Source organism: Fringilla coelebs (assembly GCF_963513975.1).
Source record: "Fringilla coelebs genome assembly, chromosome: 37".
Lineage (NCBI taxonomy): Eukaryota > Metazoa > Chordata > Aves > Passeriformes > Fringillidae > Fringilla > Fringilla coelebs.
In genome coordinates this window covers 632,152-648,706 of record NC_140063.1, presented here as the reverse complement: position 1 = coordinate 648,706, position 16,555 = coordinate 632,152, and the positions used below count along the sequence as shown (strand labels likewise).

Here is a 16,555-nt window from a genome sequence, read left to right as displayed (position 1 = left end):
CACCCCTCATTAATTCCCCCAAGCCCCACCCACCTCTTCCTAGCAGGATCAAGCCACACCCCTCATTAATTCACCCAAGCCCCACCCCTCATTAATTCCCCCAAGCCCCACCCCTCATTAATTCACCCAAGCCACACCCCTCATTAATTCCCCCAAGCCCCACCCCTCATTAATTCCCCAAGCCCCACCCACCTCTTCCCAGCAGGACCAAACCACACCCCTCATTAATTCCCCCAAGCCACACCCCTCATTAATTCCCCCAAGCCACACCCCTCATTAATTCCCCCAAGCCACACCCCTCATTAATCCCCCCAAGCCCCACCCACCTCTTCCTAGCAGGGCGTGCCCGCGGGGCGTGGCCGAGGGCGGGGTCGCTGCCCCATCTCGGGAGGGCGTGGCCAGGCCGGGAGGGGGCGGGGCCTCTCCCGGGGAAGCTGCGTGCGCGGGGCCTTGGGGGCGGGGCCCGGGCGGTGTGGGCGGGGCCCGGGCGGCACAGGCCCCGCCCCCGGTGCGGCTCGGCCCCGCCCAGCTGGAAGTCGCCGTCCATGGGGATGTAGGGGGCCAGCATGGCCAGGTCCAGGGGCGGCGGCTGTGGGGGCGGGGCGGGTTTGGGGTCACGTTTGGGGTCAGGTTTGGGGTCTGGGGTCTGATTTGGGGTCTGGGGGCACATTGGGGTCAGGTTTGGGGTCAGGTTTGGGGTCAGGTTTGGGGTCAGGGGTCAGGTTTGGGGTCAGGTTTGGGGATGTAGGGGGCCAGCATGGCCAGGTCCAGGGGCGGCGGCTGTGGGGATGGGGTCAGGTTTGGGGTCAGGTTTGGGGTCAGGTTTGGGGTCAGGTTTGGGGTCTGGGGTCTGATTTGGGGTCTGGGGTCACATTTGCGGTCTGGGGGCACATTGGGGTCAGGTTTGGGGATGTAGGGGGCCAGCATGGCCAGGTCCAGGGGGGGCGGCTGTGGGGGGGGACGGGGGTCAGGGGGCAGGTTTGGGGTCAGGTTTGGGGTCAGGTTTGGGGTCTGGGGTCTGATTTGGGGTCTGGGGGCAGATTGGGGGTCTGGGGTCTGATTTGGGGTCAGGTTTGGGGATGTAGGGGGCCGGCATGGCCAGGTCCAGGGGGGGCGGCTGTGGGGATGGGGTCAGGGGGCAGGTTTGGGGTCAGGTTTGGGGATGTAGGGGGCCAGCATGGCCAGGTCCAGGGGGGGCGGCTGTGGGGGCGGGGCGGGTTTGGGGTCAGGTTTGGGGTCAGGTTTGGGGTCTGGGGGCTGATTTGGGGTCTGGGGTCTGATTTGGGGTCAGGGAGCACATTTGGGGTTTGGGGTCAGGGGGCACATCGGGGTCAAGGGGCAGATTTGGGGTCAGGATTTGGGGTCTGGGGGCACGTTTGGGGTCAGGTTTGGGGTCAGGTTTGGGGTCAGGGGTCACGTTTGGGGTCAGGTTTGGGGTCAGGTTTGGAGTCAGGGGTCAGGGGTTTGGGGTCAGGATTTGGGGTCAGGTTTGGGGGTCAGGGGGCACATTTGGGGGTCAGGGGGCAGATTTGGGGTCACATTTGGGGTCAGGGGTTAGATTTGGGGTCAGGGGGCAGATTTGGGGTCTGGGGGCACATTGGGGGTCACGTTTGGGGTCAGGAGTCACATTTGGGGGCAGGATTGGGGGGGCACGTTGGGGTCAGGGGGCACATTGGAGGTCAGATTTGGGGTTTGGGTCTGGGGTCAGATTTGGGGTCAGGATTTGGGGTCAGGTTTGGGGTCAGGGGGCACAATGGGGTCTGGGGTCTTGGGGCACATTTGGGGGTCGGGGTCAGATTTTGGGTCACGTTTGGGGTCAGGGGGCACATTTGGGGTCAGGTTTGGGGTCAGGGGGCACGTTTGGGGTCAGGGGGCACATTTGGGGTCAGGGGGCACGTTGGGAGGCAGGGGCACATTTGGGGTCAGGGTCAGATTTGGGGTCAGGTTTGGGGTCAGGGTTTGGGGTCTGGGGGCACATTTGGGGTCAGGGGTCACATTTGGGGTCTGGGGTCAGATTTGGGGTCTGGGGCACATTTGGGGTCTGGGGTCAGAGGGAAGATTTGGGGTCAGGGGTCAGAGGGAAGATTTGGGGTCAGGGGGCACGTTTGGGGTCAGGGGGCACATTTGGGGGTTTGGGAGCAGATTTGGGGTCTGGGGTCACATTTGGGGTCTGGGAGGCACATTTGGGGTCACGTTTGGGGTCAGATTTGGGGTCAGGGGTCACATTGGGGGTCAGGATTTGGGGTCAGATTTTGGATCAGATTTGGGGTCAGGATTTGGGGTCAGATTTGGGGTCAGATTTGGGGGTCGGGATTTGGGGTCCCCTCCCATTTCTGGGCTGGGATTTGGGGTCTCCTCCCATTTATGGGGTGGGATTTGGGGTCAGATTTGGGGTCAGGATTTGGGGTCAGATTTGGGGTCAGGATTTGGGGTCTCCTCCCATTTATGGGGTGGGGGTCCCAGGAGCGTCCCCTCCCCCCCTCACCTGCAGGGTGGTCCCGGGGCTCCCCCCAAAAATCTTCTGTACCTGCAGCAGCGGTTTGGGGGCTGGGGGGGCACAGCCAGGGACCCCCAGAGCCCCCCGGACCCCCCAAAACCCCAAAGACCCCTCCCAAACAATCCCAAGACCCCCAAGACCCCCCCCAAAAAACCCCCCAGACCCCAAAGAACCCCCCCCAAACCCCCCAGGACCCCCCCAAAAACCCCAAAGACCCCCCCTAAAAAACCTCCAAAACCCCATTAAAAACCCCTCAAATCCCCCCCAAATCCCCCCCAAAAACCCCCAAATTCGGGTCAGGATCCCCCCTCCCCCTCCCCCACTCACCGGGGAGGGGCTGCGGGGCCGCCGGGGGGGGGCGGGGGTCGCGGGGGGGGGGTCGAAGATGGGGGCGAGGAGCCGGACGAGCTCGGGGGAGCAGAAGCGGCGGGGGTCGCGCTGGAGGGCGGCCTCGGGCACGTGGGAGGGGCGCACGAAGGCCAGGACCCCCGGGACCCCCGGGACCCCCAACCCTGGGGAGGGGGCAGCAGGGTGAGACCCCCGGGAAAAACCCCAAATCCATCCAGAGACCCCCGAAAAAATCCCCAAAATCGATCGGAACCGCCCCAAAATCACTCCAGGATCCTCAAATAAAACCCCCCAAATTGTCCCAGAATGACCCAAAAAATCCCAAATTCAGCCCAGGACCCCCGGGACCCCCAGCCCTGAGGGGGCAGCAGGGTGAGACCCCCGGGAAAAACCCCAAATTAACGCGGGACCCCCGAAAAAATCCCCAAAATCGACCGGAACCGCCCCAAAATCACTCCAGGATCCTCAAATAAAACCCCAAATTAGCCAAGAACCACCCAAAAAATCCCAAATCCACGCGGGACCCTCGGGACCCCCAACCCTGGGGGGGGCAGCAGGGTGAGACCCCCGGGAAAAACCCCAAATCCACCCGGGACCCCCGAAAAAATCCCCAAAATCGACCCAGAACTGCCCCAAAATCACTCCAGGATCCTCAAATAAAACCCCAAATTCATCACAGAATGACCCAAAAAATCCCAAATCCAGCCCAGGACCCCCGGGACCCCCGGGACCCCCAGCCTTGGGGAGGGGGCAGCAGGGTGAGACCCCCGGGAAAACCCCAAATCCACCCGGGGACCCCCCAAAAAATCCCCAAAATCGATCGGAATCGTCCCAAAATCACTCCAGGATCCTCAAATAAAACCCCAAATTAGCCAAGAACCACCCAAAAAAATCCCAAATTCACCCCAGGACCCCCGGGACACCCGGGACCCCCAACCCTGGGGAGGGGGCAGCAGGGTGAGACCCCCAGGAAAAACCCCAAATTAACGCGGGACCCCCGGAAAAATCCCCAAAATCGACCAGAACCGCCCCAAAATCACTCCAGGATCCTCAAATAAAACCCCAAATTAGCCAAGAACCACCCAAAAAAGCCCAAATTCACACCGGGACCCCCGGGACCCCCGGGACCCCCAGCCCTGGGGGGGAAAAGCAGGGTGAGACCCCCGGAAAAACCCCAAATCCACCCAGGGACCCCCGAAAAAATCCCCAAAATCGATCGGAACCGCCCCAAAATCACTCCAGGATCCTCAAATAAAATGCACAAAATTAGCCAAGAACCCCCCAAAAAATCCCAAATTCACACCGGGACCCCCGGGACCCCCGGGACCCCCAACCCTGGGGAGGGGGCAGCAGGGTGAGACCCCCGGGAGAAACCCCAAATCCACCCAGAGACACCCGAAAAAATCCCCAAAATCGATCGGAACTGTCCCAAAATCACTCCAGGATCCTCAAATAAAAACCCAAATTCATCCCAGAATGACCCAAAAAAGCCCAAATCCAGCCCAGGACCCCCGGGACCCCCGGGACCCCCAGCCCTGGGGAGGGCAGCAGGGTGAGACCCCCGGGAAAAACCCCAAATCCACCCAGGGACCCCCGAAAAAATCCCCCAAATCGACCCAGAACTGCCCCAAAATCACTCCAGGATCCTCAAATAAAAACCCCAAATTGTCCCAGAATGACCCAAAAAAGCCCAAATCCAGCCCAGGACCCCCGGGACACCCGGGACCCCCAGCCCTGGGGAGGGGGCAGCAGGGTGAGACCCCCAGGAAAAACCCCAAATCCACCCAGAGACCCCCGAAAAAATCCCCAAAATCGACCGGAACCGCCCCAAAATCACTCCAGGATCCTCAAATAAAACCCCAAATTAGCCCAGAACCACCCAAAAAATCCCAAATCCAGCCCAGGTCCTCCGGGACCCCCAGCCCTGGGGGGGCAGCAGCGTGAGACCCCCGGGAAAAACCCCAAATCCACCCAGAGACCCCCGAAAAAATCCCCAAAATCGACCCGGAACCGCCCCAAAATCACTCCAGGATCCTCAAATAAAACCTCAAATTCATCCCAGAATGCCCCAAAAAAGCCCAAATCCAGCCCAGGACCCCCGGGACCCCCAGCCCTGGGGAGGGGCAGCAAGGTGAGACCCCCGGGAAAAGCCCCAAATCCACCCGGGACCCCCGAAAAATCCCCAAAATCGACCGGAACCGCCCCAAAATCAACCAAATAAAACCCCAAAATTGTCCCAGAATGCCCCAAAAAATCCCAAATTCAGCCCAGGACCCCCGGGACCCCCCCCAGACCCCTCAAAATCTCCTCCAGGACCCTCGGGACCCCCCCAAAATCCCCCTCAGGACCCTCGGGACGCCCCCAGACCCCCCAAAATCCCCCCCAGGACCCTCGGGACCCTCCCCAGACCCCCCAAAATCCCCTCAAGACCCTCGGGACCCCCCCAGACCCCCCCAAAATCCCCCCCAGGACCCTCGGGACCCCCCCCAGACCCCCCCCAATCCCCTCAGGACCCTCGGGACCCCCCCCAAAATCCCCCTCAGGACCCTCGGGACGCCCCCAGACCCCCCAAAATCCCCCCTAGGACCCTCCGAACCCTGCAGGGACCCCCCGGACCCCCCCCAAAATCCCTCCCAGTCCCTCCCAGTCCATCCCAGTTCGCACCCAGGCTCAGGTCCAGCACGGCGTCCGGCGGGGCGGGGGCGGGGGGCGGGGGGCGACGCCCCCTCCCCAAATCGCGGCGCTGGGTCTGCTCCAGGGACAGAACCAGCCCGCGCTGCTCCACCCGGCTGCGGGGTGGGGAGGGGGCGTCAGGCGGGGACCACCCCCCAAAAAGGGGCTGGGGGGGCCCGGGGGGGGTTTTGGGGATCCCCAGGTGGGGTTTTAGGGGTCCCCAAGTGGGGTTTTGGGGATCCCCACCCCCGAAAGAGGGGCTGGGGGGCCCGGGGGGGGTTTGGGGGTCCCCGGGTGGGGTTTTGGGGGTCCCCGGGTGGGGTTTTGGGGGTCCCCAAGTGGGGTTTTGGGGATCCCCAGGTGGGATTTTGGGGGTCTCCACCCCTCAAAGAGGGGTTGGGTGGGCCCCGGGGGGGGTTTTGGGGATCCCCACCCCCCCAAAGAGGGGCTGGGGGGGCCCGGGGGGGGTTTTGGGGGTCCCCGGGCGGGGTTTTGGGGGTCCCAGGGTGGGGTTTTGGGGGTCCCGGGTGGGATTTTGGGGGTCCCCGGGTGGGATTTTGGGGATCCCCACCCCTCAAAGAGGGGCTTGGGGGGGCCCGGGGGTGTTTTGGGGATCCCCAAGTGGGGTTTTGGGGGACCCCACCCCCCCAAAGAGGGGCTTGGGGGGGCCCGGGTGGGGTTTTGGGGATCCCCACCCCCCCAAAGAGGGGCTGGGGGGCCCGGGGGGGGGTTTGGGGATCCCCATCACCCCAAGTGGGGTTTTGGGGGTCCCCGGGTGGGGTTTTGGGGGTCTCCACCCCCGAAAGAGGGGCTGGGGGGGCCCAGAAAGGTTTTTGGGGGTCTCCAGGTGGGGTTTTTGGGGTCCCCACCCCCCCCCAAAGGGAGGTTTGGGGGGTCCTGGATGAGGTTTTGAGGGTCCCCCCGCGACCCCTCCCCAATGTCCCCCCAATGTCCCCCCAGTGTCCCCAATGTCCCCAATGTCACCCCAGTGTCTCCAATCCCCCAATGTCCCCAATGTCCCCAGTGTCCCCAGTGTCCCCAGTGTCCCCAGTGTCCCCAATGTCCCCAGTGTCCCCACTGTCCCCAATGTCCCCAGTGTCCCCAATGTCCCCCCAGTGTCCCCAGTGTCCCCAGTGTCCCCACCTGAGCACGAAGTGCAGGCACACGATGCCCTCGTGCGCCATGTGTCCCCCCAGTGTCCCCAGTGTCCCCAGTGTCCCCACCTGAGCACGAAGTGCAGGCACACGATGCCCTCGGGCGCCATGTGACCCCAGTGTCCCCAATGTCACCCCAATGTCACCCCAGTGTCCCCACCTGAGCACGAAGTGCAGGCACACGATGCCCTCGGGCGCCATGTGAGCAATGTCCCCCCAATGTCCCCAATGTCCCCAGTGTCCCCCCAATGTCCCCACCTGAGCACGAAGTGCAGGCACACGATGCCCTCGGGCGCCATGTGTCCCCAATGTCCCCAATCCCCCCAATGTCACCCCAGTGTCACCCCAGTGTCCCCAGTGTCCCCACCTGAGCACGAAGTGCAGGCACACGATGCCCTCGGGCGCCGCTCGCCCCCCGCCCATGACGGTGGCCTGGGTCTGCGCCCACAGGAACCCCCCGCGCTTGGCCAGGAACCGGTACTGGCTGGTGACAGCCTGGCCCTTGCTGAGCACTGCGGGGACATTGGGGACATTGGGGACATCGGGGACATTGGGGACATTGGGGACATTGGGGGGATTGGGGGGATTGGGGACACTGGGGGGTCACACGGGGTCAGGAACCGGTACTGGCTGGTGACAGCCTGGCCCTTGCTGAGCACTGCGGGGACATCAGGGGGACATTGGGGACACTGGGGACACTGGGGACATTGGGGACATTGGGGACAGTGGGGACATCAGGGACATTGGGGGGATTGGGGACACTGGGAGGTCACATGGGGACAGGAACCGGTACTGGCTGGTGACAGCCTGGCCCTTGCTGAGCACTGCGGGGACATCAGGGGGACATTGGGGACATTGGGGACATTGGGGACATTGGGGACATTGGGGATATTGGGGGGATTGGGGACATTGGGGACATTGGGGACAGTGGGGACATTGGGGATATTGGGGGGATTGGGGACATTGGGGGGATTGGGGACAGGACACCGGTACTGGCTGGTGACAGCCTGGCCCTTGCTCAGCACTGCGGGGACATGGGGACATTGGGGACATTGGGGACATTGGGGACATTGGGGACAGTGGGGACATTGGGGACATTGGGGACATTGGGGACGATGGGGACATTGGGGACATTGGGGACAGTGGGGACAGTGGGGGGATTGGGGACACTGGGGACACTGGGGGACATTGGGGACACTGGGGACACTGGGGACAGTGGGGACAGTGGGGACAGTGGGGGGATTGGGGACAGTTGGGGGATTGGGGACACTGGGGACACTGGGGGGGTCACACGGGGACAGGACACTGGGGGTTTTGGGGTTCCCGGGCAGATTTTGGGTTTCCCATTCATATTTTGGTTTTCCCGGGCAGATTTTGGGGGTTTCCCATTCAGATTTTGGGGTTTCCCATTCAGATTTTGGGGTTCCCATTCAGATTTTGGGGTTTCCCATTCAGATTTTGGGGTTTCCCATTCAGATTTTGGGGTTCCCATTCAGATTTTGGGTTTCCCGGCAGATTTTGGGGTTCCCGAGGGGATTTTGGGTTTCCCATTCAGATTTTGGATTTCCCATTCATATTTTGGGTTTCCCATTCAGATTTTGGGGTTCCTGGGCAGATTTTGGGGTTCCCGGGTAGATGTTGGGGTTCCCTGGGGGGTTGGGGTGTTTTCCATTCATATTTTGGGGTTCCCCGCAGATTTTGGGGTTCCCTGGGGGGTTGGGGGGTTTCCCCGCAGATTTTGGGGTTCCCGAGGGGATTTTGGGTTTCCCATTCAGATTTTGGGTTTCCCGGGCAGATTTTGGGGTTTCCCATTCAGATTTTGGGGTTCCCTGGGGGGTTTGGGGGTTTCCCGGCAGATTTTGGTTTTCCCATTCATATTTTGGGTTTCCCATTCAGATTTTGGGGTTCCCATTCAGATTTTGGGGTTCCCATTCAGATTTTTTGGGTTTCCCATTCAGATTTTGGTTTTCCTGGGCAGATTTTGGGTTTCCCATTCATATTTTGGGTTTCCCATTCAGATTTTGGGGTTCCCATTCAGATTTTGGGGTTCCCTGGGGGGTTTGGGGGTTTCCCATTCCGATTTTGGGGTTCCCATTCAGATTTATGTTTCCCATTCAGATTTTGGGTTTCCCAGGCAGATTTTGGGGTTCTCAAGGGGATTTTGGGGTTTCCTGGGCAGATTTTGGGGTTCCCTGGGGGGTTTGGGGGTTTTCATTCATATTTTGGGGTTCCAGGGCAGATGTTGGGGTTACCAGCAGATTTTGGGGTTTCCCATTCAGATTTGGGGTTTCCCCGCAGATGTTGGGGTTCCCGGGTAGATGTTGGGGTTCCCGGGGGGTTTGGGGTTCCCCGCCGGTTTTGGGGTTCCCGGGGTCACTCACGCGTGTGCACGCTGCGGCTCAGGGTGCCGGAGTCGAGCGCGTGCACGAACTCGTAGAGGGAACAGCCCAGGAGCTCCTCGGGGTGGTACCCGGCCACCTCCCCGATCCTGCACCCCAAAAACACCGCGGGCACCCCAAAAACCATTGGGGGACACCCCGACACCCCTGCGACCCCGCACCCCAAAATCCAGGGGGTACCCGGCCACCTCCCCGATCCTGCACCCCAAAAACACCGGGGCACCCCAAAATTATCGGGGGGACACCCTAACAGCCCTGCGATCCCGCACCCCAAAATCCTGTAAGGGACCCGGCCACCTCCCCGATCCTGCACCCCAAAATTATCGGGGGGACCCCAAAATTATCGGGGGGACACCCCAAAAACAATGGGGGACACCCCGACATCCCTGCGACCCCGCACCCCAAAATCCTGGTGGTACCCGGCCACCTCCCCGATCCTGCACCCCAAAAACACCGGGGGGACACCCCAAAATTGTCCGGGGGTGTCCCGGGGGTATCCTGGGGGTGTCCCAGGGTTGTCCCGGGTGTGTCCCGGGGGTGTCCCGAGGGGGTCCCGGCGATCCCGGGGGGGTCCCGGTAATGTCCCGGGGGGGTCCCACCCATCGCGGAGGTCCCGGGGGTGTCCCGGGGTTGTCCCGGGGGGGTTCCGGGGGGGTCCCACCCATCCCGAGGGGGTCCCGAGGGTGTCCCAGCGATCCCGGGGGGGTCCTGGGGTGTCCCACCCATCGCGGGGGTCCCGGGGGTGTCCCGGGGGTGTCCCGGGGTGTCCCGCCCATCCCGGGGGTGTCCCAGGGGTGTCCCGGGGGCTCCCACCCATCCCGGGGGTCCCGGCGGATCCCACCCATCCCGGGGGTCCCGGGTTTGTCCCAGGGGTGTCCCACCCATCCCGGCGGTGTCCCGGGGGTTCTCGGGGGGGGAGTCCCGCCCATCCCGGGGGGGGTCCCGGCGATGTCCCAGCGATCCCGGGGGTGTCCCGGTGGTGTCCCAGGGGTGTCCCGGGGCCTCCCACCCATCCCGGGGTTGTCCCGGGTTTGTCCCGGGGTGTCCCAGCCATCCCGGGGTTGTCCCGGCGGTGTCCCACCCATCCCGGGGGTGTCCCGGGGCTGTCCCGGCGGTGTCCCGGGGGTGTCCCGGGGGTATCCCACCCATCCCGGGTTTGTCCCGGGGTTGTCCCGGCGGTGTCCCGGGTTTGTCCCGGGTTTGTCCCGGGTTTGTCCCGGGTTTGTCCCGGGCCGTCCCCGCACCTGTCGTCGCAGTAGGTGAATTTCATGTCCATGGAGTGGCGGGTGAGCACGGTGCCCGAGCCCAGCGGCGCCTCGATGGCCCCGGGGTGCGGGATGGCCTCGCAGATCAGCACCAGGCACCGCAGGGGGGGGTCGCCGCCCCCCGCCCCCGCGTACGTCCGCATGTGCCCCGCGCAGTGCAGCACCTGGGCGGGGGGAGAACCCCAAAAATCCCGAAATGGGCAAAAAACACAGCGGGGTTTATGGAAAAACACCCCGGAAATCACTGAGGAAATCCCTTCGGGGTTTATCCCAAAACGACCCAAAAATCCCTGGGGAACCCCTCGGGGTTTAGCCCAAAACGACCCAAAAGTCCCTGAGAAACCCAAAAATCCCTGAGGAACCCCTCGGGATTTATCCCAAAACGACCCGAAAATCCCTGAGGATCCCCTCGGGGTTTATCCCAAAACGACCCGAAAATCACTGAGGAAATCCTCGGGGTTTACCCCAAAACGACCCGAAAATCCCTGAGGAATCCCCTTCAGGATTTGCCCCAAAACGCCCCAAAAATCGCTGAGGAACCCCTCAGGATTTACCCCAAAACGACCCGAAAATCCCTGAGGAAATCCTCGGGGTTTATCCCAAAACACCCCAAAAATCCCTGAGGATCCCCTCGGGATTTACCCCAAAACGACCCGAAAATCCCTGAGGAATCCCCTTCAGGATTTACCCCAAAATAACCCAAAAATCCCTGAGGATCCCCTCGGGATTTATCCCAAAACGACCCGAAAATCCCTGAGGAATCCCCTTCAGGATTTGCCCCAAAACGCCCCAAAAATCCCTGGGGAACCCCATTCGGGATTTACCCCAAAATAACCCAAAAATCCCTGGGGAACCCCTCGGGATTTACACCAAAAGAACCCCGGGGTTTGGGGTTTATCCCAAAAAATCCCGGAAATGCACAAAAAACACATCGGGGTTTATGGCAAAACGACCCGAAAATCCCTGAGGAAATCCTCGGGGTTTAGCCCAAAACGACCCGAAAATCACTGAGGAAATCCTCGGGGTTTACCCCAAAACGACCCGAAAATCACTGAGGAAATCCTCGGGGTTTATCCCAAAACACCCCAAAAATCCCTGAGGATCCCCTCGGGATTTACCCCAAAACGACCCGAAAATCCCTGAGGAATCCCCTTCAGGATTTGCCCCAAAACGCCCCAAAAATCGCTGAGGAACCCCTCAGGATTTACCCCAAAACGACCCGAAAATCCCTGAGGAAATCCTCGGGGTTTATCCCAAAACGACCCAAAAATCCCTGAGGAATCCCCTTCAGGATTTGCCCCAAAACGCCCCAAAAATCCCTGGGGAACCCCATTCGGGATTTACCCCAAAATAACCCAAAAATCCCTGGGGAACCCCTCGGGATTTACACCAAAAGAACCCCGGGGTTTGGGGTTTATCCCAAAAAATCCCGGAAATGCACAAAAAACACATCGGGGTTTACGGCAAAACGACCCGAAAATCCCTGAGGAAATCCTCGGGGTTTACCCCAAAACGACCCGAAAATCCCTGAGGAACCCCTCGGGGTTTATCCCAAAACACCCCAAAAATCCCTGAGGATCCCCTCGGGATTTACCCCAAAATGACCCGAAAATCCCTGAGGAATCCCCTTCAGGATTTGCCCCAAAACGCCCCAAAAATCGCTGAGGAACCCCTCAGGATTTAGCCCAAAACGACCCGAAAATCCCTGAGGAAATCCTCGGGGTTTATCCCAAAACGACCCAAAAATCCCTGAGGAACCCTTCAGGGTTTATCCCAAAACAGCCCAAAAATCCCTGAGGATCCCCTCGGGATTTACCCCAAAACGACCCGAAAATCCCTGAGGAATCCCCTTCAGGATTTGCCCCAAAACGCCCCAAAAATCGCTGAGGAACCCCTCAGGATTTACCCCAAAACGACCCGAAAATCCCTGAGGAAATCCTCGGGGTTTATCCCAAAACGACCCAAAAATCCCTGGGGAACCCCATTCGGGATTTACCCCAAAATAACCCAAAAATCCCTGGGGAACCCCTCGGGATTTACACCAAAAGAACCCCGGGGTTTGGGGTTTATCCCAAAAAATCCCGGAAATGCACAAAAAACACATCGGGGTTTATGGCAAAACGACCCGAAAATCCCTGAGGAAATCCTCGGGGTTTAGCCCAAAACGACCCAAAAATCCCTGAGGAAATCCTTGGGGTTTAGCCCAAAACGACCCAAAAATCCCTGAGAAACCCAAAAATCCCTGAGGAACCCCTCGGGATTAATCCCAAAACGACCCAAAAATCCCTGGGGAACCCCTCGGGGTTTATCCCAAAACGACCCGAAAATCCCTGAGGAAATCCTCGGGGTTTATCCCAAAACGACCCAAAAATCCCTGAGGAACCCTTCAGGGTTTATCCCAAAACAGCCCAAAAATCCCTGAGGAATCCCCTTCAGGATTTACCCCAAAACGACCCGAAAATCCCCTGGGGAACCCCTCGGGATTTACCCCAAAATAACCCAAAAATCCCTGAGAAACCCCTCGGGATTTATCCGAAAATGCCCCAAAAATCCCTGAGGAATCCCTCGGGGTTTACCCCAAAACACCCCCCAGAACTGTCCCCAAATGTCCCCAATGTCCCCCCAATGCCCCAATGTCCTCAATGTCCCAAATGTCCTCAACGTCCCAAATGTCCTCAATGTCCCCAAACCCCCCAATGTCCTCAATGTCCCAAATGTCCCCAAATGTCCCCAAATGTCCCCACATCCCCATATCCCCCCACACCTCCCCAATGTCCCCAATGTCCCCAACCCCCCCAATGTCCCCAATGTCCCCAATGTCCCCAATGTCCCCAATATCCCCAATCCCCCCAACGCCCCCAATATCCCCAAATGTCCCCAGTGTCCCCAGTGTCCCCAAATGTCCCCAATATCCCCAAACCCCCCCAAATGTCCCCAATGTCCCCAACCCCCCCAATGTCCCCAAATGTCCACAGTGTCCCCAGTGTCCCCAAATGTCCCCAGTGTCCCCCCCACCTTCCAGGACGCCGCTTTCAGGTTGAGGCAGCGCCCGCGGCCGCTCAGGGTGCTCTTCATGCGCAGCGAGAAACTGCGGCCCGAGCGCTCCCCCCGCCGCCGGGGACCCCCTGAAATTGGGGAGGGGTCCCGGGGGTCGGGGGGCGTCGGGGGGGATCCGGGGTGCCGGGATTTGGGGGGTCCCGGGGGGTTAATGGGGTCGGGGGGCTCTTCATGTGCAGGGAAAGCCACGCCCACCCGGAATTGGGGGGGTCCCGGGGGGTTTGGGGGGTCACGGGAATTTGGGGAGGGGTCCCGGGGGTCGGGGCGGGTCGGGGGGGGATCCGGGGTGCCGGGATTTGGGGGGTCCCGGGGGGTCCCGGGGGGTCTGGGGGCTCTTCATGCGCAGCGAGAAACTGCGGCCCGAGCGCTCCCCCCGCCGCCGGGGACCCCCTGAAATTGGGGAGGGGTCCCGGGGGTCGGGGGGAGTCGGGGGGGATCCGGGGGAGTCGGGGGTGCCGGGATTTGGGGGGTCCCGGGGGGTCCTGGGGGGTCTGAGGGCTCTTTATGTGCAGGGAAAGCCACGCCCACCCCGGAATTGGGGGGGTCCCGGGGGGTTTGGGGGGTCACGGGAATTTGGGGAGGGGTCCCGGGGGTCGTGAGGGGTCAGAGGAGTTGGGGGCTCCCGGGATTTGGGGGGTTCTGGGGGGTCCCGGGGGGTCCCGGGGGGTCTTGAGGGGATCCCGGGGGTTCCTCATGCGTAGGGAAAGCCACGCCCACCCCGGAATTGGGGGGGGTCCCGGGGGGTTTGGGGGGGTCACGAGAATTTGGGGAGGGGTCCCGGGGGGTCGGGGGGGTCAGAGGAGTTCGGGGGTGCCGGGATTTGGGGGGTCCCCGGTAATTTGGGGAGGGGTCCCGGGGTATTTTTGGGGGTCCCGGGTAATTTGGGGAGGGGTCTCGGGGTATTTTGGGGGGTCCCGGGGTAATTTGGGGAGGGGTCTCGGGGGTGATTCCGGGGGTTCCCGGGGGGGTTCTGGGGTATTTTTTGGGGGGCTCCCGGGGTAATTTGGGGAGGGGTCTCGGGGATGATTCCGGGGTATTTTTGGGGGGCTCCCGGGGTAATTTGGGGAGGGGTCTCGGGGTATTTTTTGGGGGGTCCCCGGGTAATTTGGGGAGGGGTCTCGAGGAGGGGTCTCGGGGGACTCCCGGGGTATTTTTGGGGGTCCCCGGTAATTTGGGGAGGGGTCTCGGGGATGATTCTGGGGTATTTTTGGGGGGGGTCCCGGGTAATTTGGGGAGGGGTCTCGGGGTAATTTGGGGAGGGGTCTCGAGGAGGGGTCTCGGGGGGGTTTTGGGGTATTTTTGGGGGGGGTCCCGGGTAATTTGGGGAAGGGTCTCAGAGATGACTTTGGGGGTTCCAGGGGGCGGTTCTGGAGTATTTTTTTGGGGGCTCTCGGGGTAATTTGGGGAGGGGTCTCGAGGAGGGGTCTCGGTGGGGTTCTGGGGTATTTTTGGGGGGGGGTCCCGGGTAATTTGGGGAGGGGTCCCGGGATAATTTGGGGAGGGGTCTCGAGGAGGGGTCTCGGGGGGGTCCCGGGGTATTTTTTGGGGGGTCCCGGGTAATTTGGGGAGGGGTCTCGAGGAGGGGTCTCGGGGGTGATTCCGGGGGTTCCCGGGAGGGTCCCGGGGTATTTTTAGGGGCTCCCGGTAATTTGGGGAGGGGTCTCGGGGTAATTTGGGGAGGGGTCTCGAGGAGGGGTCTCGGGGGTGATTCTGGGGGTTCCCGGGGGGGTCCCGGGGTATTTTTTTGGGGGTCCCCGGTAATTTGGGGAGGGGTCTCGGGGTAATTTGGGGAGGGGTCTCGGGGTAATTTGGGGAGGGGTCTCGAGGAGGGGTTCCCGGGAGGGTCCCGGGGTATTTTTGGGGGTCCCCGGTAATTTGGGGAGGGGTCTCACCCTGCCGCGGGCCCAGCACGTCGTGCAGCTCCTCGTGGTCGCAGGGGTGCACGAAGTCGAACACGCTGTGCCCGATCAGCTCCAGCTGGGGAGGGGTCCGGGGGGGTCACGGCCGCATTTTGGGGACCCCCCCCAAATTGGGGACCCCCCCCTCAATTGGGGAACCCCCCCTCCAGAATTTGGGGACCCCCCCAGGCAGAATTTGGGGACCCCCAAATGATTTTTGGGGCTCCCTGAGGAGTTTTGGGGATCCCGTTAAGAGATTTTGGACCCCCCCCAGGCAGATTTTGGGGTCCCCCCGGACGGATTTTTTTGGCTCCCCCCCGACAAATTTTTGGGGACCCCCCGAGAAAATTTTGGGGTTCCCCAGGCAGATTTTGGGGTTCCCCAGACGGATTTTTGGGGTCCCCCAGGCAGATTTTGGCCCCTCCTGGAGAGATTTTGGGGCCGCTCCAAAGCGATTTTTTTACAATCCCCCTCCAGATTTTGGGGATCCCCCGGACGGATTTTCGGGGCCCATCCCGGCAGATTTTGGGGTCCCCCCGAGAAAATTTTGGGGTCCCTCCCGCCAGATTTTTGGGGTCCCCCAAGCAGATTTTGGCCCCTCCTTGAGAGATTTTGGGGCCGCTCCAAAGCGATTTTTTTTACGCTCCCTCTCCAGATTTTGGGGATCCCCCGGACGAATTTTTGGGGTCCCCCCGGGAGATTTTGGGGTTCCCCCAGGTAAATTTTTGGGGACCCCCCAGGCAGATTTTTGGGGTTCTTCTCTGCAGGGTTTGACCCCGCCCCCGGCTGATTTTGGCCCCTCCTCGAGAGATTTTGGGGCCGCTCCAAAGCGATTTTTTAACGCTCCCCCTCCAGATTTTGGGGATCCCCCGGACGGATTTTTGGGGTCCCCCCGGGAGATTTTGGGGTTCCCCCAGGTAAATTTTTGGGGACCCCAGGCAGATTTTGGGGTCCCCCAGGCGGATTTTTGGGGTCCCCCAGGCAGATTTTGGCTCCTCCTTGAGAGATTTTGGGGCCGCCCCGAAGCGATTTTTTTACGCTCCCCCTCCAGATTTTGGGGATCCCCCGGACGGATTTTTGGGGTCCCCCCGGGGGATTTTGGGGTTCCCCCGAGAAAATTTTGGGGTCCCCAGACGGATTTTGGGGTCCCTCCCACCAGATTTTGGGTCCCTCCCGGCCGATTTTGGCCCCTCCTTGAGAGATTTTGGGGCCGCCCCGAAGCGATTTTTTTACGCTCCCTCTCCAGATTTTGGGGATCCCCCGG

At 61.4% G+C, this 16,555-nt stretch overlaps 1 protein-coding gene across 1 annotated transcript in view; it reads right to left on the bottom strand.

The window, feature by feature from the left end:
• The window catches only part of DMPK (DM1 protein kinase), a gene marked incomplete at its 5' end in the record, with an annotated part of 73,842 nt that overhangs the window by 51,899 nt on the left and 5,388 nt on the right, over positions 1–16,555 (bottom strand). Inside the window, 10 exons of the mRNA XM_084224408.1 lie at positions 323–589; positions 892–948; positions 2,486–2,527; positions 2,825–3,000; positions 5,510–5,634; positions 7,040–7,184; positions 9,054–9,160; positions 10,316–10,500; positions 13,352–13,560; positions 15,286–15,370. Coding sequence (XP_084080534.1) covers positions 323–589; positions 892–948; positions 2,486–2,527; positions 2,825–3,000; positions 5,510–5,634; positions 7,040–7,184; positions 9,054–9,160; positions 10,316–10,500; positions 13,352–13,560; positions 15,286–15,370 — 1,398 coding nt within the window. The remainder of the gene's footprint in view (positions 1–322; positions 590–891; positions 949–2,485; positions 2,528–2,824; positions 3,001–5,509; positions 5,635–7,039; positions 7,185–9,053; positions 9,161–10,315; positions 10,501–13,351; positions 13,561–15,285; positions 15,371–16,555) is intronic.